The sequence below is a fragment of the Dendrobates tinctorius genome, unplaced genomic scaffold (genome assembly GCF_039654945.1).
Source record: "Dendrobates tinctorius isolate UK_male_01 unplaced genomic scaffold, ASM3965494v1 ptg000156l, whole genome shotgun sequence".
NCBI lineage: Eukaryota > Metazoa > Chordata > Amphibia > Anura > Dendrobatidae > Dendrobates > Dendrobates tinctorius.
The window spans coordinates 7,303,274-7,326,731 of record NW_027361823.1 but is presented as its reverse complement, the minus strand read 5'-3'; the positions used below and the strand labels follow the sequence as shown (position 1 = coordinate 7,326,731).

Below are 23,458 nucleotides of genomic sequence, written 5' to 3'. Positions count from 1 at the left end.
AACATTACACTCTGTTAGTGTTCAGCACGCTGCACTGCTAACAACGTGCACTGGGTGGAAAACCCCTATAACAATGTTGGAGTGTGGGCTGAGTGTATAACTAAGATGTAGTGACGTTAGGTCCTCCTGCACCCAGGGGAGGCATTGACGACGTCTTAATTATGTCTTAATTATGATTCCCCCTTCCAAAACCAAAAATTGCCAGCGGGGTCACAGGGCATAGGCGCAGTCACAGAATGCTGTATCTCCCAACTTTTAAAGAAAAAGTCATTTTTCACCTATTGAACTCCCCTGTTTCACACTTCAGTTGTTTGACGTCAGTTGCAAACCCCCAAAGTGTGAAAAAACGGATCCATTTCCGTCATGCAAAAAAAGAATGCACCAGAAGAGAGAGATTCGCCACTGCCAGAACGGCATTTGGGGTTAAAATGCATGACAGAATAAATGTTCCGGGCATGCGCAGTTTAAAATAGTGGGTCCACCCCTGAAAAAAACGTTCCCTAGTCCGTCTACTCCAGATGGCAGATGCTAAAAAACAAATCCGTCAAAAAACAGATGCAGCGGACGACCATCAGTCATAATCCGCCGCTAATGCAAGTCTATGGGGAAAAAAAACGGATCCACCAAAAAAAGGCGGATCCGTTTTTTTTTTATAAACCTGGCGGATTTTAACTGACGTCAAACAACTGAAGTGTGAAAGAGGCCTTACTGTTCTCACCTACAAGCTGTACAGAAAGGTTGCATGGAAGATACATTTATTTACTATTTAAGAATAGCGATTTGTATGTGGGCTGCTTTGGTTTGTGTGCCAGGGCTAATTTTCAGTCCCAGTCCGGCCCTGGTTCCAATGATTTATTTAGTGCTAATTATGGTCTTTACAAATGGGGTGTGTCTTTTGGTTGTTTTGCATAATTACCCCATGAACCACGCCCCCTTGGAAAATACCATTAAAAATTTGCACTAAATAAAAAGGTCCATGTCTGTCAAAATGGGTGGCGGATTTATTTTAAAAAAAAGCCTGAATATTCTAGAGGGCATCGGAAATAAAATAAGCAAAAACTGTCCACTATTGACGTGACAGGTCCTCTTTACACTCCTGTCAAGACCTCCAACTACTAATAACTACACAGTCCACCGTGGCCAATAATGAGACCGCTGCTCCCATTAATGGCCCAGTCTCGTCTGATGTAGAAAACTAAAGCTGTAATTCATCATTATTTTTCGGCCTTTATTATTAGAAATTTGGATTTTATGTATTTTTATTGAGGCCAACTTCAGTGTGGGTTTTGTGCTAATTTTGCTCTAGTTTTTTCAGTCCTCATCATTTTTTTTTTCTTTTACATTATACAGATGATTTTAACTAATTTATCGTTTGCAACTTTTGAAAATGTTAATGTGGCAAAATTTTGGTGCGGCTGTACTCCAGTTCCAGAGTGGAGTACAAAACCCGTATTTATTTTTTTTGCGCAGTTGAAAACTTTTGAAGAAATTTGAAAATTTTTTACTCTCTTAGAGAAAAATTATGACAATCCTGACAAATTTAGGACTGTTCACAGATTTGCGTTGGCTTTGGATAAGAAAAACTGATCTTGTATGAACCAAAAAGTATGGAGCACCGAGCTGAAGAACCTAGGCTTTTAACCATTAAAGTCGCTTACACCATGACCATAGGATAGGCCAAAAATGGCTGAGAGTTTGGGGGGTTCTTAACTCTCTGTGTCATGAATGTCTTAGATTGTATCCCCGTAGGTCTAATTCTGGCCCTTGTAATTCATACGACAGTGAGACCTTTGGGACAGAAAAGGTCGAGATCTGGGCAATCTGCTTCGACTGTTGTAGAGGTTTAGTTCTCATCCATATGCCATACAAATAAAGTACATTTCTGATAATCCGGCTACCGTGCAGGTCCATGCTATTTTATCTCCCTGGCTACATTGTCCGTCATGTACCAGCATGTGCATTGGTGCCGATATCATTTTTAGTATGTGCCCTACCGTCTGCCCACCTCAGCAAGTTGGGGTCCTGGAAGGCGAGGAGGTGTAGACTTACCTTGCGAGTCAATTATTAGACCTGTCATTATCACATTTCTGATTATCGGAAATGGAAATCTTTTTGTCGTGTGCTGATCAGATGATTATTTTTAGTGTATATTAATGTCTTCTGAGATGGCTCCAGTGAGCATGTCTACAGTATGGCATAAGTGGAAGAGGTCAAAGAAGTCCATGGTATTGGATCATGGATATGATTAAAAATCTAGTTATGGCACTTCAGAAGCCATAAAGTGAGACTACGCGGATGGAAATGTGATAAAGATCCAGGTGTGATAAGAGTCCATGAATAAATAGGATTTTATTACTCGGATTTAGGATGGCAATATACAATGAGATTTCTTAGGTGTCTGCTGTACAGCAGTCTATGTAATGATTGACCATTGCCCTAACTGCTGTAAGGTCGGCAAAGCCGGTTATAAAGGTGTTTGTTCAGGTTACTTCCTGTACAATGTGCCACCTCATTATAGGGGTATGTGCACATGAGTATTTGAAGCTTTGTACTTGCGTTTTTTCTTATATTTTTGATGCCTTTTTGCTTGAATTTGTCCCCATTCAATTGAATGGGTGAAAAACGACCGATTGGATATTCTGTTTATTTAAGAAAAAAAATGCTTTCAAAGTTCAAGGAAAATATATGCGTTTTTTTTTCTTTTGCCAAAAAAACTCGGCATATCAACAAGCCCTAATATGACAAAATATTTCTATATAGTTTGTTTCCATGATGTAACCTTTTGTGTTTTATAAAACATGGCTACCTACCAAACCTAAAAGGGAGAGGTCACCTCTCCTGACATGGCCTGTTTGTAGAGTATTTCCAGAATTTAACAATTCTAGAGCATTTTTTTTCCAGAACTTTGTATTGTGCGGTTGTACTGTTTTTCCTCCTAAAATTTTCTGAATAAGTTGACAATTGGATGCTGTAAATATTACGGAGGTTGACCACTTTTATGTAACTATAATTTTGGAGTGTGTTTGAGAATTTCTTTGACCAGACAGTGATGTTTGACGGAAAAGTTCAGCTCACAGTCGACTTCCAGATCATCTCAAAGGCCTTCAATGGGCCAGGGTCCAGACAATCACATTTACCCACAACAAAATTGTCAACTACGTCTTTATGCACTCAGTCTGGAACAGGAAAGAATCCCCCCATAAACTGTTCCCACAAAATTACCATTCCTTGGAAATATAAGGAGCCTTGTCCTGAACTTCAGTCCTTTTAGCTCTGATTCTACAGTAGGTGCTGTCCATTACAGCTGGTGGCATTTTCTAGTAATCCACCAAAGCCAGATTCATCCGTCAGATTACCAGACTGTGAAATGAGTGAGTGATTACTCTAGATGACACATTTTCACTCCTGAAAAACCCAGTGGCAGCATCTTTGACACCACTCCAGGGGTTTTCTCATCTTTTTTTCAGGAGCGCTCTGCAGAGAAGGCAACATCACGTAACATACGCAATGAGCTATACGCTGTAGAGTTAGCTAGACCAAAAAGTGGATACAAAGTATCCTGAGCACACCACTCACAAAGAGAGAGATATCATAAATAAAAAATAACTTTTATTAAGTGAATTCATATCATAGATAAATAGACAAACAAAATACAATTAAGAAGAAGGAATGTATACCCAAGTGAAATACACACAAATGCAGGAATAAAGGAATAGATACAGGTAATGGTAAGTGCAAAAATATATCAGCATGTAAGCATATATCCACCTAGACCCATTATGGTCTGTAAAGTGCAGAGTGCCATATAGAGGAAAAAAAAAACCCATGCTGGTAATCACATATAACATGAGCACATACCCATTTAATCGCCTGTTCACAGAATTCCTGGAGTCCGACGCACGTTTCGCCTTTTCAGCTTTTTGAAAAAAGCTAAAAAGGAGAAACGTGCGTCGGACTCCAGGAATTCTGTGAACAGGCGATTAAATGGGTATGTGCTCATGTTATATGTGATTACCAGCATGGGTTTTTTTCATATAAAAACATAAAGCCAGCTCACCGACTTCCAAAGGGAGCACGGAACACCATCCTGTAGTGGTTTAATCCAATGAAGAAAATAGAAGAAATCCAGCTCCACGAGAAAATATAATTTCCAAATTTTATTCCAACATGGATATAAAATGTTTCAGCTCCAGGACTGCATCAGCTCAGACAGGAGAGACATAAGCGACGCGTTTCGATCGCTACATGCGATCTTTATCAAAGCTAACATACCAAATCACAAACAGGTTTAAAAAGAGACGGGCACCAATCATCTGTCTAATACATATCACATCACATCACCAAAAGGTCCTGTTCTAATAATACAATTTACTACATAACGAAACCACATATAATTGACAAGTCTTATAAAGAAAAAACATACAAAACAAAACCACATAAACATAAAAAACATCATTAGTATACAAATATTATAATTTTTTAATAATCAAATGTGATTTCGTTCTATATATTGCACATCATGTGACCAAAGGGTCCTGTTCCAATAATACATGTGCCATACAGCGGAACCGCATATAATTCACATAACTTGTAGAAAAAACATACAACACAAAACCACATAAATATAAAAAACATTATTGATATACAAATACTTTGATTATTTAATAGTGGAACATAATTTCGTTCTTTTTATTCAATCCGTCAGGAAATCTGGTTCCCCAATTAAAAATCCAGAAAGCCTCTCGAGAGAGCAGTGTCCTCCTAACATCGCCACTCCTAGAAGATTTCTTATTTTTTTCAATGCCTGTTACCTGAAAAGAAGCAATATTACGAGAGTGAAAATTAATAAAGTGCCTGGCGGCAGAAGAAACATTGCGGACCCCGTCTGTCACATTGGTCACATCATACAGATGTTCTGCTATCCGAGTTTTTAATTTTCTGGACGTACACCCTACATAGGATTTATTACATAAAGTGCAATCAATTTTATAAACCACATAATCCGTATTACAATTAATAAAATCATTTATTTTAAATGATGCGGTATTGTCATTATTGTAAAAACTTTTTGTTTTCACCATATGTGTACAGGTCCTACAATTATTCCCCCCACATTCGTAATTGCCTTTACTACTCAGCCAAGTGCCACTGTTTTTTCCTGATGAGAAAAGACTGGACGATAAATTTAAATTTCCGCTGTATGGCACATGTATTATTGGAACGGGACCCTTTGGTCACATGATGTGCAATATATAGAGGGAAATCACATTTGATTATTAAAAAAATTATAATATTTGTATAATATATAAAGCTCAAGTGTATGTATGTATGTATGTGTGTGTATGTGTGTATGTATGTATGTGTGTGTATGTGTGTATGTCCGGGATTGGCATCTGCACCGTCGCAGCTACAGCCACAAAATTTGGCACAGTCACACGTCTGGACCCCGAGAGTGTCCTAGGCTATGTTGTGAGGTGAAATTTTAACCCCGCGTGTTCCAATTCACCAAACAATTTTGCCCCTATCTACATAATGGGGAAAAAGTGTGTATCAAGCCCCGCCCCTCATTATGATGTCATAATGGTTGACTGAGAGAGGATGTGTGAAGGGTATATGGGAACGGGACTATGGGATGGAGGATATGTATGATGGGTATATGGGAACGGGACTATGGGATGGAGGATATGTATGATGGGTATATGGGCACGGGACTATGGGATGGAGGATGTTTGATGGGTATATGGGACTATGGGATGGAGAATATGTATGATGGGTATATGGGCACGGGACTATGGGATGGAGGATATGTATGATGGGTATATGGGCACGGGACTATGGGATGGAGGATATGTATGATGGGTATATGGGCACAGGACTATGGGATGGAGGATGTGTGATGGGTATATGGGCATGGGACTATGGGATGGAGAATATGTATGATGGGTATATGGGCACGGGACTATGGGATGGAGAATATGTATGATGTGTATATGGGCACGGGCCTATGGGATGGAGGATAATTATAACTTGCTATAACTAACCTCAGTTAGTTACTATGCTCGGGCAGCGCTGGGCTCTTCAACTAGTTTTTGTATACTAATGATGTTTTTTATGTTTATGTGGTTTTGTATGTTTTTTCTTTATAAGACTTGTCAATTATATGTGGTTTCGTTATGTAGTAAATTGTATTATTAGAACAGGACCTTTTGGTGATGTGATATGTATTAGACAGATGATTGGTGCCCGTCTCTTTTTAAACCTGTTTGTGATTTGGTATGTTAGCTTTGATAAAGATCGCATGTAGCGATCGAAACGCGTCGCTTATGTCTCTCCTGTCTGAGCTGATGCAGTCCTGGAGCTGAAACATTTTATATCCATGTTGGAATAAAATTTGGAAATTATATTTTCTCGTGGAGCTGGATTTCTATTTTCTTCATTGGATTAAACCACTACAGGATGGTGTTCCGTGCTCCCTTTGGAAGTCGGTGAGCTGGCTTTATGTTTTTATATGAAAAAAATCCCCATGCTGGTAATCACATATAACATGAGCACATACCCATTTAATCGCCTGTTCACAGAATTCCTGGAGTCCGACGCACGTTTCGCCTTTTTAGCTTTTTCAAAAAGCTGAAAAGGCGAAACGTCCTGTATCCATTCCTTTATTCCTGCATTTGTGTGTATTTCACTTGGGTATACATTCCTTCCTCTTACTTGTATTTTGTTTGTCTATTTATCTATGATATGAATTCACCTAATAAAAATTTTTTATTTCTCTTTGTGAGTGGTGTGTCCAGGATACTTTGTATCCGCTTTTTGGTCTATGTATTTCACACGCCCCTGTACTTTATGCATGCTGGGAAGTCCTTTACGGTGAAGGTTCCCCTATCGCATTAGTATGTTTTTGGACATTTTTGTGGTTGACACTATAGAGTTAAACAGCTCTGGAGAATGGAGAGGATTTTTAAAAGCAAGTAAATTGCAATGTTGCTTGTTTTTACAAGCTCTTTATAATGTTACCTGTTGAACAAAATGAGATAACCCCTTTACCACTTGGCAGGTGTTTTGAGGCTTGTGCACAACCACAGTGGGGAAAACACGTACGGTATTTGATACACTGCCAATTTTGCAGGTTTTCAAACCTACAAAGAATGGAGAGGGCTGACATTTTTAGACTAGGTACACTTCAACTGTGAGAGACAGAATCTAAAATACAAACCAGAAAATTACATTACATGATTTTAATACTTAGAAAGCATTTTATTGCATAAAATAAGTATTTGATCACCTATGAACCAGAAAGACCTGTTAGTTTTTCTTTAAGAATCCCTCCTACTCTGCACTCATTACCTGTATTAATTGCACCTGTTTGAACTTGTTACATGTATAAAAGACACCTGTCCACACACAATCAAATCACACTCCAACCTCTCCACCATGGAGAAGACCAAAGAGCTGTCTAAGGACACCAGGGACACAATTGTACACCTGCACAAGGGTGGGATAGGCAACAGGAAAATAGGCAAGTAGCTTGCAGAAAAGGCAACAATTGTTGGCACAATTATTAGAAAATGGAAGAAACACAAGATGACTGTCAATCTTCCTCAGTCTAGGGCTCCATGCAAGATCTCGCCTCGTGCGGTAAGAATGATTCTGAGAACGGGTCCGGAATCGGCCCAGAACTACATGGGAGAACCTGGTCAATGACCTGATGAGAGATGGGACCACAGTCTCAAACATTACTGTTGGTAACACACCATGCCATCATGGATTAAAATCCTGCAGGGCACCCAAGGTCCCCCTGCTCACGCCTGTATATGTCCCGGCCCGTGTGAAGTTTTCCAATGACCGTCTGGATGATCCAGAGGAGGCAAGGGAGAAGGTCATGTAGTCAGATGAGACCAAAATAGAACTCGCCTTTTTTGAAGGAAAAAGGATGAGTACAACCCCAAGAACACTGTTCCAAACGTGAAGCATGGTGGGAGAAACATCATACTTTGGGGGTGCTTTTCTGCAAAGAGGACAGGACTATTACACTGTATTGAAGGGAGAATGGATGGGGTCATGCATCACAAGTTTTTGGCCAACAACCGCCTTCCCTTAGTAAGAGCATTGAACGTGTGTTGTGGTTGGATCTTCCAGCATGACAATGTCCCGAAACACACAACCAGGGCAACTAAGGAGAGGCTCAGTAAGAAGCATTTCAAGGTCCTGGAGTGGCCTAGTCAGTCTCCAACCCTGAACCCAATAAAAAAAATCTTTGGAGGGAGCTGAAACTCATGTTGCCCAGTGACAGTCCCAAAACCTGAAAAATCTGGAGAGGATCTATGGAGGAGTGAGCCAAAATCCCTGCTGCAGTGTGTGCAAACTAAGGCTACTTTCACACTAGCGTCAGCCGACGTACGTCGCAATGCGTCGTTTTGGAGAAAAAACGCATCCTGCAAAGTTGCCCGCAGGATGCGTTTTTCTCCATAGACTTGTGTTAGCGATGCATTGCGACGTATGGGCACACGTCGCACCCGTCGTGCGACGGATGCGTCATGTTTTGGCGGCCGTGACGCACACAAAAACATTACATGTAGCTTTTTTTGTGCGTCGTCTCCGCCATTTTCGACCGCGCATGCGCGGCCGAAACTCTGCCCCCTCCTCCCCGGACATTACAATGGGGCAGCAGATGCGTTGTAAAACTGCATCCACTGCCCCCGTTGTGCACAACTTTCACAGCGTGCGACGGTACGTCGCCCCGACGCAGGGCGACGGCCGTCGCACGACGCTAGTGTGAAAGTAGCCTTAGTCAAAAACTAAAGGAAATGTCTTGACCTTTGTAATTGCAAACAAAGGTTTCTGTACCAAATATTAAGCTCGTTTTTTTTATTGTATCAAATAATTCATTTGCATTTTATTGCATGAAATATGTAAAAATCACACAATCTGAATTTCTGAATTTTTTTTTTTTTAGATTGTGTCTCACAGTTGAAGTGTATCAAATACTTCTTTTCCCCATTGTATTTCATGAAGTTGCTGACACACACTTCTTCTGCTATTGTCACTTCCAGGGATAGTTTGGAATTTTGTCATGTGTGGTGCAACAGAGTATGGGCTCTTTCACAAGACCGTATTTTGGGTTCGAGTGTTGTCCACTTTTCTTTTCATCTTTAAGGTGCAGACACAGGAGAGGTTTTCTTCTGATGACTCTTCCATGAAAGCCATATTTGTGCAGTTGTCTCTGAACAATAGAGGGGAGGGATCTGATTTGCCTCTCTAACAATCCTACAAGCAGCTCTCACTGATATTTTGCTTGGTCTTCCAGACCTTATCTTGACCTACCAAGTTCCTGTTAACTGCCATTTCTTAATTACATGTCGAACTGTGGAAAGGTCAACTTAAACACTTTGCTATCTTCTTATAGCTTTCCTTTTTTGTGATTTATAGAATGTAAAAGATGAATGTATATATATATATATATATATATTGTTTTTTTGCCTAAAACACAAAGGAAATGTGACATCTATAACTTTAGGCCTTTTTGAGGTCATTTCGTGCCCAACTTGCTCAACTGTTCACAATAACAGTAATTTTGACCAGAGGTGCCCAAACTTTTCAATGCCACTGTACTCCCTTGGTGACCAGTCTCTCCATGGGATGTACGTTGCTGATGTGGAAGGGGGGGTATAGATTTGTTTTTATTTATTATGGGGTCTTGGAAGAGGCTTTGCTTCCTATATTAGTCCAGTGAATCAGCATGGGGACGCAGTTGATTAGATACTATCCATGTCATCTTTGCTATACTAGTGTTTGTGTGATGGGATGTTATGATGTCACAATTGATGTCCCATAATTTGTATGTGTAATTGTATGGTCACGGACTGTGTTCCATTTATATATCACTGCTTGTGCTACATTGGTTGCTTGACAAATACCCAATACCTGTGTTGACACGTTGTGATTAGGGATGAGCGGACCCGTGGATGTTTAGGTTTGACTGAACTTTCGTCCAAAGTTCAGTTCGTGAAACAGAACTCTACCTGAACTTGAACCCGAACCCCATGAAAGTCAAACTTTGGTGCTGTAAAATGGACGAAATAAGGGCCAGGGGTTTCTCTCTCAGTTCTGCTGGAACTCCAAACACTAAAACAGACGTCTGGGAGAAGTCTGTGTTCTGAGTTCAGGAAAATAGTTCGGGTTCACTCAATTCTAGTGGTGATATTTTTTGGGTGGCTAAAACTTTTCAGAGCTGATTTTCCTGGAACAAGAGTTGAAAGTTTTCTTTTTTTTTACCCGATACGAGGCCCTTTGGGACCTGACACTGCAGGCAACGGTATGTTTTTATATTCATTCCATGTGGGATTGTTCCTGATGCTACCAACTTCGATTATCTCTTTTTTTGCCATGAGAAGAAGGATACGATGGAAGAACAAAAACCCCTGCACTCCCCATATATCTTGGTGTTAGGAGAACTGTGCTATAATGGAGGCAGAAAGGCACAAAATGACTGGAACTATCTGTAATAATCAGAGTTTACAAGATTGTAAATACCAGCAATTATTGTCAGCTCCGGACTCCTAACATTAATGGATGTGCTGGGGTACGCAAGCAAGGTGGTAAGAGGTGGAAAAGAGTTTTTCTGAATTCCACTTACATCTCTGAAAACTCCTTGTGCCCATGGCTCAAAGAAAAAGAACCTAGAAGCCCACCTGGCTGTTTTAGTGAATTACCATTTTTTTATTACGCTTAGTGATTTATGAATAAATTGACACCTGGGTGTGAGACTGTGCAACTGTCCCTCAAAATGGTTACACCCAATTGTCAATCTATTCCTAATTATTTAGTAAGAATAAGGCTGCGTTCACACGTCACGGTTTTTTCACGTTTTCGCGGTGGTTTTAAACGCGCGATTTTGCCGCGAGAACGTGAAAAATAAGCATCCCTTGCATTCCTATGGGATTCCACAATGCTATGCTAATGCTGCGTTTTTTTCCGCGGCGGAATCGCTTCGCGGTAAAAAAACACAGCATGCTCATTAATTTAGCTGAATCGCGGCGATTCCGCCCACATAGGAATGCATTGTTCTGCTTACTTTCCGCATGTGGCTGTGCCCACCATGCGAAAAGTAAGCAGAACATTTGTGGATGGTACCCACAGTCCGGAGGAGAGGAGACTGTCCTCTGGGCTTTGGGTACCATATCCCTGTAAAAAATAGAATTAAAATAAAAAACATTTCTTATTCTCACCTTCCGGCGTCCCGCGCAGCCTTCACGCTCCCGGCATCTTCTGGTCCCAGTAATCCTTTGTGAGAATGACGTCTCGCGGTCATTCATGCTAAGGATTACTGGGACCGGAAGATGCCGGGAGCGTGGAGAGAGGTGGGAAGGCTGGGCGGGACGCCGGAAGGTGAGAATAACAATATTTTTTATTTTTTTATTATTTTTTACATCCTTTTACTACTGATGCTGCGTAGGCAGCATCAGTAGTAAAAAGTTGGTCACACTCGTCAAACACTGTTTGACGAGTGTGACCAACCTGTCAATCAGTTCTCCAAGCTAATTACACTTGCAAATCGCTAGTTTTTCCATGGGAAAATCGCGGGAATTTAAAATGCGATTTTCCCGTGGAATGGAATTCCGGAATTTTCGCGAGAGTTCCGCTACGTGTGAACGTAGCCTAACAGGAACACAGCAATACAAAATTATAGGGAAATATGAGCCATAATGGTTATATTATCAGGCATCCAAGTATTTACTAAAAGACATGTCAATCAAAAATACCTTGCTACTAATCTAAGATTACCATCCACCATAATCCAAACCTCCCACTTTCGCCTCCGAGACTTTTCTTGTGCTGCACCAGCTCCCTCGAATGCACTACCCCAAACAATCAGGTGCATCTCCAGTGTCCACAGATTGACCTTAAAAAAATGCCTCTCTTTAGGTGAGCCTATCTCATCACCTTACTAATCTAATTTTTCTTAGTTCTTGCTATATTTTTCTTCCTGGTCTCTTATTTCATCTCTTATCGCACACACCAGTCTCTTAGTGGCACTTTGTATGAGGACATACCCAGATACTGACTGGTGACCAGTTAATGCAGCTGAAAATTAATCCACCGATTTCCTCTTAGATTACGGTCCTCGCTCCTCTTGTCTGAATGGTTGAATTGTGTGTTATTCTGTAATGTCTGATATTGTTTGTACAAGTCCCCGCTGAATCGTAAAGTGCTGTGGAATAAATATTGTGCCAGGAATGGTGGCATGTTCTCAATAATGACAATCATACGATGACTAAGGACCAGAGACTGCAGGATCAATTCACAGGACTCTGGTCCATCTGCCAAGTCATTGGTCTCTGGCCACGATTCTTGTGAATCCCTTACCTTCCGGGAACCCCTAATGTGGCTTTTAATTAGCTAGGGCTGGGGCCACTTCATGCCCAAGCATGTAGTCATAGCAGCCTGGCTAATAAAAGCCGCGCCAGGCATCCTGGAAGGTAAGGGACTGATGTGCCTCTTGCCACGTAAGGATAAAACGCACCAACCAATCAATCAAAGGACCTCTTAACCATGAAGAACCAGACAGGGTGTATTTATTAAATTATATTTTATTTTATTTATACAGGTGGTTATATTAAAACCAATTAAAACCAAAAAGAGTGCACGTATAGGAACAGTTTCCACAAAATTGTAAAATAATGAGACCCAATTTATATATATATATATCAGATATGCATACCCCACATGTTATAGAATAACAATTTGAAAAGGATTGTAGAAAAGGTGCAAAGATTACATAAAAATCATTATAATACATAAAAAATAAATAAATAACAAAAAAAGTGCAATGTGCAAAATTGTCACACAGTGAATCATATATAAGAAAAATATTTTAGAAAGAAAAAACACATGAACACATATGCTTTTAAACATCAATTGTGTATATTCACAAAGCTTCCATATATCCAAAGTAAAGTGCAGAGTGCCTGTGCAATAGAATCATGCACAATATGTGAAGCAACCAGTGCCACCTTTTCATTAAAGAATTACAACTCTTTACATATACAGAGGTATGCCATAGATAGATCCTTTACCTATAAGGGTCACCACGTTCCTATCACACGCTCCCCGACGCGCGTTTCGGAATCCTTCCTTCATCAGGGGGTGGCTACATAATGGATCCGGAAGTTTTTTATATGTGGAGGCTTAATCACGCCAATCTGCTTATTGGCGCTGATTGTGATAGCGGTGCTCCGGGTGTGGGGGTGGCGCATGCGCAGTCCGGAGGTCCCACAATCCTGAGCGCCGGACCACGTGACCGGAACACACAGGCACTAAGCCCGGCGTTACCAAGGTCACGAGGACGCAGCAGATCAGGACGTGGGACACGGAGCACGCATGCGCACCACCAGGAGCAGCGCATCAAATGTATATATATACGGTCAAATAATATCCTGGCTGCAATGATAATAAACTTCTTTGGATTCGTGGATACTTTGTGGAACTAAGAAGCTGTCATGAAGATTTTACCTGTTGGATATTCATATCTCAATTTTTTCCGATACTATTGGACTATATAATTTATTGTATAATTTTCATTATTTATTATGTGATTTATATATATAAGAAATATTTTTCTAAAAATTACTTGGTTGTGTAATTATCTATTATTAATTTTTATTATATTGTGTGTATATTAGTTATTATTTATATTTATTTTTGTATTTATATTGAATGTGTAATTATTTTATATATATATATATAAATATATATATTATTATATAATTATTATTTATTGGTTAGGATTATTATATACTATACATTATGTCCTTTTGTATTTTTTAATTATTTTTTAATTATTAATTATCATATTCATACTATATTTATTATATTTTCATTATTTATTATTCATTTTTATTTTTTATTTATTATTTTTTATTCTTTATTATTATTATTTATTTTTTATTTATCGTTATTGTATGTGTAATATTATATATATATATACACTTCTATATTGTTTATTGATGGATTTATATTATTAATTTGTTCAATTATTTATTTTTGTATATTATAAATTTTTTCTTATTATATAATGTATTGGAATATATTTATATTATTGTACTGTGTATGGTAACTTTTGTTATCAATTGAGGGATATAATATAATATAATGGATGATGGTGGAACCTCTGCCTTATTACATTTGATGCGCTGCTCCTGGTGGTGCGCATGCGTGCTCCGTGTCCCACGTCCTGATCTGCTGCGTCCTCGTGACCTTGGTAACGCCGGGCTTAGTGCCTGTGTGTTCCGGTCACGTGGTCCGGCGCTCAGGATTGTGGGACCTCCGGACTGCGCATGCGCCACCCCCACACCCGGAGCACCGCTATCACAATCAGCGCCAATAAGCAGATTGGCGTGATTAAGCCTCCACATATAAAAAACTTCCGGATCCATTATGTAGCCACCCCCTGATGAAGGAAGGATTCCGAAACGCGCGTCGGGGAGCGTGTGATAGGAACGTGGTGACCCTTATAGGTAAAGGATCTATCTATGGCATACCTCTGCATATGTAAAGAGTTGTAATTCTTTAATGAAAAGGTGGCACTGGTTGCTTCACATATTGTGCATGATTCTATTGCACAGGCACTCTGCACTTTACTTTGGATATATGGAAGCTTTGTGAATATACACAATTGATGTTTAAAAGCATATGTGTTCATGTGTTTTTTCTTTCTAAAATATTTTTCTTATATATGATTCACTGTGTGACAATTTTGCACATTGCACTTTTTTTGTTATTTATTTATTTTTTATGTATTATAATGATTTTTATGTAATCTTTGCACCTTTTCTACAATCCTTTTCAAATTGTTATTCTATAACATGTGGGGTATGCATATCTGATATATATATATATATATATATAAATTGGGTCTCATTATTTTACAATTTTGTGGAAACTGTTCCTATACGTGCACTCTTTTTGGTTTTAATTGGTTTTAATATAACCACCTGTATAAATAAAATAAAATATAATTTAATAAATACACCCTGTCTGGTTCTTCATGGTTAAGAGGTCCTTTGATTGGTTGGTTGGTGCGTTTTATCCTTAGTAGTGTGCAATCACTAATTTTACTAACACTGGTGGTATATAATTTTTATTATTATTATTATTATTTTTATGGTTACTAAGAATTGATTGGTTTATTATATTCCAGTGCTGGTGTGTTTTCTCTTGCCACGTAACCAAAGATTTCCGAACCAGCAGATGGATGGGAGTCCCACAAATCGATCCGCCTATGGGACATCTCATGCGTAAAGGGTCATCCCTATGTTAGCTTATGTAAAATATATATATATATATATATATATATATACACACACACACGCGTCTCTACATAGAATAGGTGATAACCAGCTGATCTGTTGAGATTCTCAGCAATTTCAAGAATGGGGCTATAAAATCTCCCATCTGAACGGAGCTGACACTGGACCTGCACCACCGCTGCACTTAGAAAGAAAAGTTTGTTTAAAAAAAAAAAAAGACACGACAAGAGAAAGTAAATATATAAAAATGTATTTGCTATATAACATAAGCAATATATTCATATGACATTATGAGAGAGATTGGAAGGCACAAAATGTAATTTTAAAAGGCACATGTCACCTACTAATAAATATAGGCTTTAGAAAAACTGCCCAAATCACAACATAATTAAAATATCATACAGGACAAGCAGAAAGATCCTTCATAATTACTGCAGTTCAGAGCTCTATGACCTCTATGGGTCCTGGGCATTTTTCGGGTGACCACAAGGTCCTGTCCTATATATTCCAGCACAGAGGTCCAGGCCCCTTCCGTTACTGCTACACATCATCTCCCGTGGCTAATCATTCCTAGCATAGAAATCCAATAATAAACATTTGGTCCTTTAATACAAAGTGTACACATGAACGTATCAACTACAAAAAACGAGTACATATTATCTGGAAACAATTTATAAAAATACTGATTTTCATTGGAATAGTACGATCTTGGCAGCGGATTTCATACAAGGAGAAATATTTCACGATTCTGTACAAATAGTAAACATTAACATGGGACTGATTACGTCTTCCTGTCATTTTAAAGGGCTGTCTGATATATCCCAAAAGTTGCCCGTTAGCAGGTAGTAAACACAGCATTAATAACTGATACCCTGAAATTAAAGCAACTTATTGCCCCATTTTTTTCTGTTCCTTATAAACTGATTAATATCTCAAAAGTTATTTTTATTTTTTTTTTTACAGGTATCAGTACAATTTCTGGTAGACATGTTCCTAATAACAGACACATACCGTATTTTTCGGACTATAAGACGCACCCAGGTTTTAGAGGTGGAAATTAGGGAAAAAATATTTGAAGCAAAAAAATGTGGTAAAATATTTAATAAAAAATAACATACTATTATATGGTGTTAGTATATATAATAGTATGTTATTATGTTGGAAGCTACGGGTAGCAGATGGTGCTGCGGAACTAGTCTGGTGTCTGTAAAGTACAATATGAAGACGCTGGAGGGGGAGTATAAGAATGGGGGCACAGGACTTATATGTAAAGCACCACTCCAGCACTGACAAAATAACACTGGAGTGCTGCTTTAAGATCCCATGGGAGAACTATAACTCCCAGCATGTCCTGCAGATCCTATGGCATGCTGGGAGTTATAGTTCACCACAGGAGTGGCAGAGTGCATTTTTATGTGTTGTAATTACTAAACTTTTCATTAATTCTCGCTTGTACATCAGTGCAGGTCCTGCAGCTAGCCACGCTAGAAAACCGAAAGTATCTCTCTACAGCTTACAGGACCTGTGGTGAGGTAATGCAGGGCTGGAGCATCACATGACTGCACAGAGCCCTCCCTCTGATTACCTCACCACAGGTCCTGTAAGAGGAAGCTGCATTGTTTCTAGTGCGGTGTCTGCAGGACCTGTGGTGACATAATGAAGAGGGAGGGCTCTGTGCTGTCATGTGATGCTCCAGCCCGCCCTCTTCATTACCTCACCACAGGTCCTATAATGACGGCAGCACTCAGCATCAGCACAGTCAGTGCTCTGCTGTCAGGTATGAGACTGCAGCGATCTCTGCTGTGGCACACTGTTCCTGCCGCCTCCTTCTCCACCAGACACACAATCTCTCCAGCCGCTGCAGGAATCCGGCGCTGGGGAAACCATGTGGGTCCGTTGTTTGAGTGAAGGAATATTCATTTGCTGCTCCCTGCCCACTGCTCGGCGCTGACAGGTGTGTGGTGAAGCGGCTAATGAATATTCCTTCACTTTAAGCATCGGGACCACGTGGTTTCCCCAGCGGCGACATTTTCCTGCCTCCTGCGAGTGCGATCCCACTCCACCGCTGCCCCTCTCCCCACGTTACATTCGGACCATAAGACGCACCCCACACTTTCCTCTCAAATTTGGAGGACAAAAAGTGCGTCTTATGGTCCCAAAAATACGGTAGGTGGTTTCAATCATACCTGCATGTTTTACTGTACGACATCTGGTTTGCCAGATGCATGTGGGCATTTCATGACAAGTGTATTACTGCCTTCTTGTTCACTAATACATAAACAAGCACAAGGAAATAGTGAAATAGTGGGGGAGCACTTGGGTGTTTGTAGGGGGCTAACGGTAGGCCTCTAAAGCAACCAAAATTGCTGACAAGTTAATTTTTCAAGTTTCAGTAAGAAGAGCAGCTCTGAAGTACAATCTGCTGGTCCAACAAGTAAAATACTGAGCAGATGAAGAGAACACGAGTAAGAAGAGCAGCTCTGAAGTACAATCTGCTGGTCCAACAAATGAAACACTGAGCAGATGAAGAGAACACAAGTAAGAAGAGCAGCTCTGAAGTACAAACTACTCGTCCAACAAGTGAAATACTGAGCAGGTGAAGAGAATGTGAGTAAAAAGTGATGCTCTGAAGTACAAACTGCTGGTCCAACAAGTGAAATACTGAGCAAATGGAGAGCATGGATTGCTTATATCCTCTTCACCTGCTCAGTATTCCACTTTTTGCATCAGCAGTTTATACTTCAGGACTGCTCTTCTTGTTTAAATTCTTTCTATCTACTCAGTTTTTCACTAGCTGGACTGGCAGATTGTACTTCAGAGCTGCTCTTCTTACTCATATTCTCTTCATCGGCTCAGTATTTCCCTTGTTGGATCAGCAGTTTGTACTTCAGAGCTGTTGTTCTTACTCATATTCTCTTCATCTGCTCAACATTTCACTTGTTGCATCCACCAGCAGTTTGTACTTCAGAGCTGCCCTTCTTACTGTAACTGGCAGCACCTGTGCGTATTATTATGTACACGGAGGTATCCTAACTTCCAGATGATGGTTTATAAGGAACGGAACAGAGGTCTTAACCTATGGAGAATATATCTATTGGAAACCAAATAAGTGCAATATTTTGTTTATCTGGCAAATTATTCCCAATTATGAAACAAAATACCTATAATTTCACTAAAAGCTTTAAAATAGTTTAGAAATAATCATGTAAATAGATTTCATTTTAATTATTAAAAATAAAATAGAAAATATTAAACTAAAATATTTCCTCAGCATGTGCTTCATATCAACAATTTTTATCCAGGGAGCAGTAATAATCTGTTAAGACTTTCCAAGCTTTGGGGGCCATGAACCCATCTGGGGGGTTTTGTGCTTCACGGGCCAGTTTTCTCATGCGGGTTCCAGAGATGAAGTCAAATTCACTGTGTCTAAAATGGAAAACAGAAACCAAGTATGCGCAAATATTAATATCACAGGAAAATTACAATTCAGCAACACCCTTTTATATTAAGGGGGTCCTACCTGAGGCGACCCAGGATTAGTGGATATTGTTTGCTTCCTTATTACATTAGGAATTAACATTTGAAAAATTGAATTAATTGGACACACAATGTAATAATAGTAGCTGCACTGCAGAATAAAACTTTTTTATTTTACTTCTCTGTTCTGCCTGGTTTCCCAGACCGCCTGGCCGGAGAGGAGCCACACTTATATGTGATGTGCTCACAGCATCTTGTAATAACTCTGCAGTGGAAGCAGGACTTGTCTGAAAGGTGCATGTCATCTGTGCTCTAATCTCATGACACTTTCTAAACATACAGGAGGATAGACCAGGAGATCACAGCGGTATCCTTACATCTCACACTGAGAAACCTAAATTATCTTGGGGGCGTGTTCTTTTTCTTCTGTGTTCCTGTCTGCTTATGATTGGACAACTCGTACAGGGGGATGAAGTACACGCCCAAAGTGAAAACTATCTGCTAACACCCATTTATACTTAACAAAAGTGAACTCATTAGGTTCCAAATATTCTGATTGATAATATCTCCACAATGGAGAAGCAAAATAATAATAGTAATAAAAAAAAGCTTTATTCTGCTCTAAAGCCACTATACATTGTCTGTCCAAGTTCAACATAAAAAGAAATTGGTGAAATGTCCTTTTTCGATAAGCGCCTAGACAGTCCTGCACAACTCTCATTTAGCTAGTAGAAAGGGTTCTTCAGAGTGGAACCCCCAGAGCTTGCAGGGGGTGTCGGGCAGCATACCACTGGACCCTAAAAACTAGTACATCAAGTCTCATCTCTCCAACATGACTACATCTGAAAGTGTTAGGCTGCAATTTAAGGATTTTACTGGAAGGCCATTTGTGGCCCCTTGGCTGTTAATTGGGCATCACTTACCTTTCCCTGTCATAGAACTCCATGGCTTTGTTCTTTGTGTTGTAGGCAGCCACTCTGAATGGGATAATTTCCACAGACGTCAGCCCTGGTGCCATACTCAGCACTTTTCCACCATGTGTTGGCTCATAGAGATCCACTTTGGTCTCCGGATGTGGCATGCCAGCAGGGTCCCTCCCGACAATATAGAAGTTGGATCCAGCGATCATGCGACACCTGCAGTGCCACTGAACCTGTGGAAGAGAGAACATGGTACATGTATGACTTTTTACAAGCCGCTTTACATATATAAGCAGCATACATATTTGCTCTATAGCTTCTTGAGTGGAAAACAACAGCGTTATTTATTACACTTGTTACATGTTCGCAGACAAATATCGTGGTTCGCTGGGAATAAGTTTGGAACCAATTTTGAGACTTTATACTATTACAGTAAGGCATTTGTCATGCATTTCAATGTGCAGCTACCTGAAAAGACCTCACTGGAAATATCCCAAAGTCTAGTCGTAACAGCGCCAATAGGGCAGGACCCAGATATGTGCAGCCAGCTGTATTTTGGCACATTCACTTATTGAAGTCAAGACCTTAAAAGTGACTGTTTGCCATGAATTGCATTTCTTTTTATCTAAACAGATTAAACATTCTTGGCTTCTTTCATAGCTGTCAAAGCTCTGCTTTATTCTGGTACAGAACTAATAAATCCTAAGGATCGACAAAGGGGAATCGGTCAGCTACTTCACATGGCTCTTTTAGAGGGCAACATGAGGTAGTGACAGGCACTGACCACTTTCCGTATGATTATGGGGTCGACTGGCCAAACATACAGCTCAGTCTGTAGTGAGCTATGAGGCAGGAGTCCTAGGTGTTCATGATACACTAGAAACACTGGGACACATCCACCTTCCATCTACAGCTTTTATGACATCCAATCCTCAGTCAATATGCATTAGTGTGGAATTGGACCCCACTTTGCAGCTACACCAGCTCCCATTTTTGCCCATTCATCCAGAACAACATTTGTGAGGTCAGATACTTAAGTTGGAAGAGAGAATCGGGTTCACAATCTCCATCTTAGTTAATCCAAAATATGTTTGATGGGGTTGAGGTCAGGACTTTGTCATGTTCTTCACACCAAACTCACCCAACCAAGTCTTTATGGACTTTACTTTTTTTCATTAGGGTACAGTCATGGGGAACACAAAAGGGCCTTACCCAAATTGTTCTCATAAAGTTGAAAAATGTCCAAAATGTCTTTTATGCTGAAGAATTAAGACAACTCTTCTCTGGAGCAAAGGGGCCTAGGTCAGCTGCTGAAAACCAACCCCATAGCATTGTCCCTCCTCCACCAAACAATGCAATCAGGTGTGTAACGTTCTTCTGGCACTCACCAAACCTAGAGTCGTCCATCAAACTGTTAGATAGAGAAGTGGGATCACCCACATAACATTTCCGCGGCTCCAGAGTCCAGTGATGGTACAACCATGTGACCACTGCAGCCAATCACTAGCTGCAGTGGAGTGGTGATGCTTGAGTGTACAACAAGAAGCACGGGATCACGGCCGCAAAGTTAATCAAGACCAGTGAGAACCCCCTTTGAGTGGCACCACAGAGGATTTAACAAATGAGTATTTATAAGGGTTTTTTTTTTTATTTTCTCAGATTTGTTTTTAATCCTAGACAATCCCTTTAATAACATATTATACAGTAAGCTCATAAAGGACCCCCTAGTGGTGGACATCAGAAATGCAGAATGATGACTGCTATAAAGATAAAATCACAAAATAACTGATGAAGTACGGTATATATAATAAAGGTGTAGATTTCCTTTAAAGCTAAAAATATTACAGTAGAATTTACGGTATGGAAAAATGTCCGTATCCACTCAGTCAAGGACATAATTGCATATATATGTTTGGAGGAGCACATTATGTAGGAAGTTTCTGTCCTGAATTTTACTGTATTCTTTCATGATATAGATGTATGATTGAGGTCACCAGGTGAAGACGTCCACCTAAAAGACGTCATCTAACCAGATCAACCAGATGGAAGAGCACCCAGTGATTGCCTCCAAAGTCAGCTCCAAATGGGGCATATATGGATATATGTCCGCATATCCTAACTACAGTGTATAAGGAAGGGGCTTCCTAAAGCAGGAGACCCCCTTTAGCATAAACATGTGATATTATTGCCATTATTTATCTGCTCACCTCTGTGGGTCCTGCGTACAACATTGGTGAAGGGAAGATAGCAACAATGGTAGATTTTGGGTTCAAGATGCCTTCTTCGAGTACAGCTGCATGTTGCTTCATACGCCAGTCCAAAGGCACATCATCATCTTTGGTCCACCCTCCGAGTGGGTGTAAGAGTAGCACTGGGCATTTATATCCTCTATCCAGAAGGTGGCGCCGAGTATCCTGCATAAGCAAAGCATGTCCGTTATGGACAGGATTGCGGAGCTGGAAAGCAAATACGGCATCTAGGAGAAAAGAAAAATACGGATAATTTTATACAAAAGAGACATGTTTTGAGTGGTAGGGTCAAGGTGCTGAGACCCCCAACAATTGCTAAAATGAAAAAGAAAAGCGCTTGCTGCCCGCCTCCGCCACTAAGGACAATCTCCAAAGACTTTTCTCAGCGGAGCGCCTCTGCTCATTTATCTCAGGATCAGCGGATGGCAGAACTCAGCGGAGCACCTCTGCTCATTCATCTCACCATCAGCGGACGGCAGCATTCAGTGAAGCGCCTCTGCTTATTTATCTCACCATCAGTGGATGGCAGCACTCAGCGGAGCGCCTCTGCTCATTTATCTCACCATCAGCGGATGGCAGCACTCAGCGGAGCGCCTCTGCTCATTTATGTCACATCAGCGGATGGCAGCACCCAGCGGAGCGCCTCTGCTTATTTATCTCAGCAATCAGCGGATGGCAGCACCCAGCGGAGCGCCTCTGCTCATTTATCTCACCATCAGCGGATGGCAGCACTCAGCGGAGCGCCTCTGCTCATTCATCTCACCATCAGCGGACAGCAGCATTCAGTGGAGCGCCTCTGCTCATTTATCTCACCATCAGTGGACGGCAGCACTCAGCGGAGCGCCTCTGCTCATTTATCTCACCATCAGCAGATAGCAGCACTCAGCGGACCGCCTCTGCTCATTTATCTCACCATCAGTGGATGGCAGCACCCAGCGGAGCACCTCTGCTCATTTATCTCAGCAATCAGCGGATGGCAGCACCCAGCGGAGCGCCTCTGCTCATTCATCTCGCCATCAGCGGATGGCAGCACTCAGTGGAGCGCCTCTGCTCATTTATCTCACCATCAGCGGATGGCAGCACTCAGCGGAGCGCCTCTGCTCATTCATCTCACCATCAGCGGACAGCAGCATTCAGTGGAGCGCCTCTGCTCATTTATCTCACCATCAGTGGATGACAGCACTCAGTGGAGCGCCTCTGCTCATTTATCTCACCATCAGCAGATAGCAGCACTCAGCGGAGCGCCTCTGCTCATTTATCTCACCATCAGTGGATGGCAGCACCCAGCGGAGCGCCTCTGCTCATTTATCTCAGCAATCAGCGGATGGCAGCACCCAGCGGAGCGCCTCTGCTCATTCATCTCACCATCAGCGGATGGCAGCACTCAGCGGAGCGCCTCTGCTCATTTATCTCACCATCAGCAGATAGCAGCACTCAGCGGAGCGCCTCTGCTCATTTATCTCACCATCAGTGGATGGCAGCACCCAGCGGAGCGCCTCTGCTC

At 40.8% G+C, this 23,458-nt stretch overlaps 1 protein-coding gene across 2 annotated transcripts in view; it reads right to left on the bottom strand.

Moving 5' to 3' along the window:
• Nucleotides 1–15,542: 15,542 nt before the first annotated feature.
• Nucleotides 15,543–23,458, bottom strand: part of PAPSS2 (3'-phosphoadenosine 5'-phosphosulfate synthase 2) — a 77,339-nt gene continuing 69,423 nt past the window's right edge. For both annotated transcript variants that reach the window (XM_073548197.1, XM_073548198.1), the window contains 3 exons: nt 21,913–22,181; nt 19,709–19,938; nt 15,543–18,734 (listed from right to left, as the gene is read on the bottom strand). In XM_073548197.1, the coding sequence (XP_073404298.1) occupies nt 18,593–18,734; nt 19,709–19,938; nt 21,913–22,181 (641 nt within the window). In that variant the 3' untranslated portion in view covers nt 15,543–18,592. The remainder of the gene's footprint in view (nt 18,735–19,708; nt 19,939–21,912; nt 22,182–23,458) is intronic.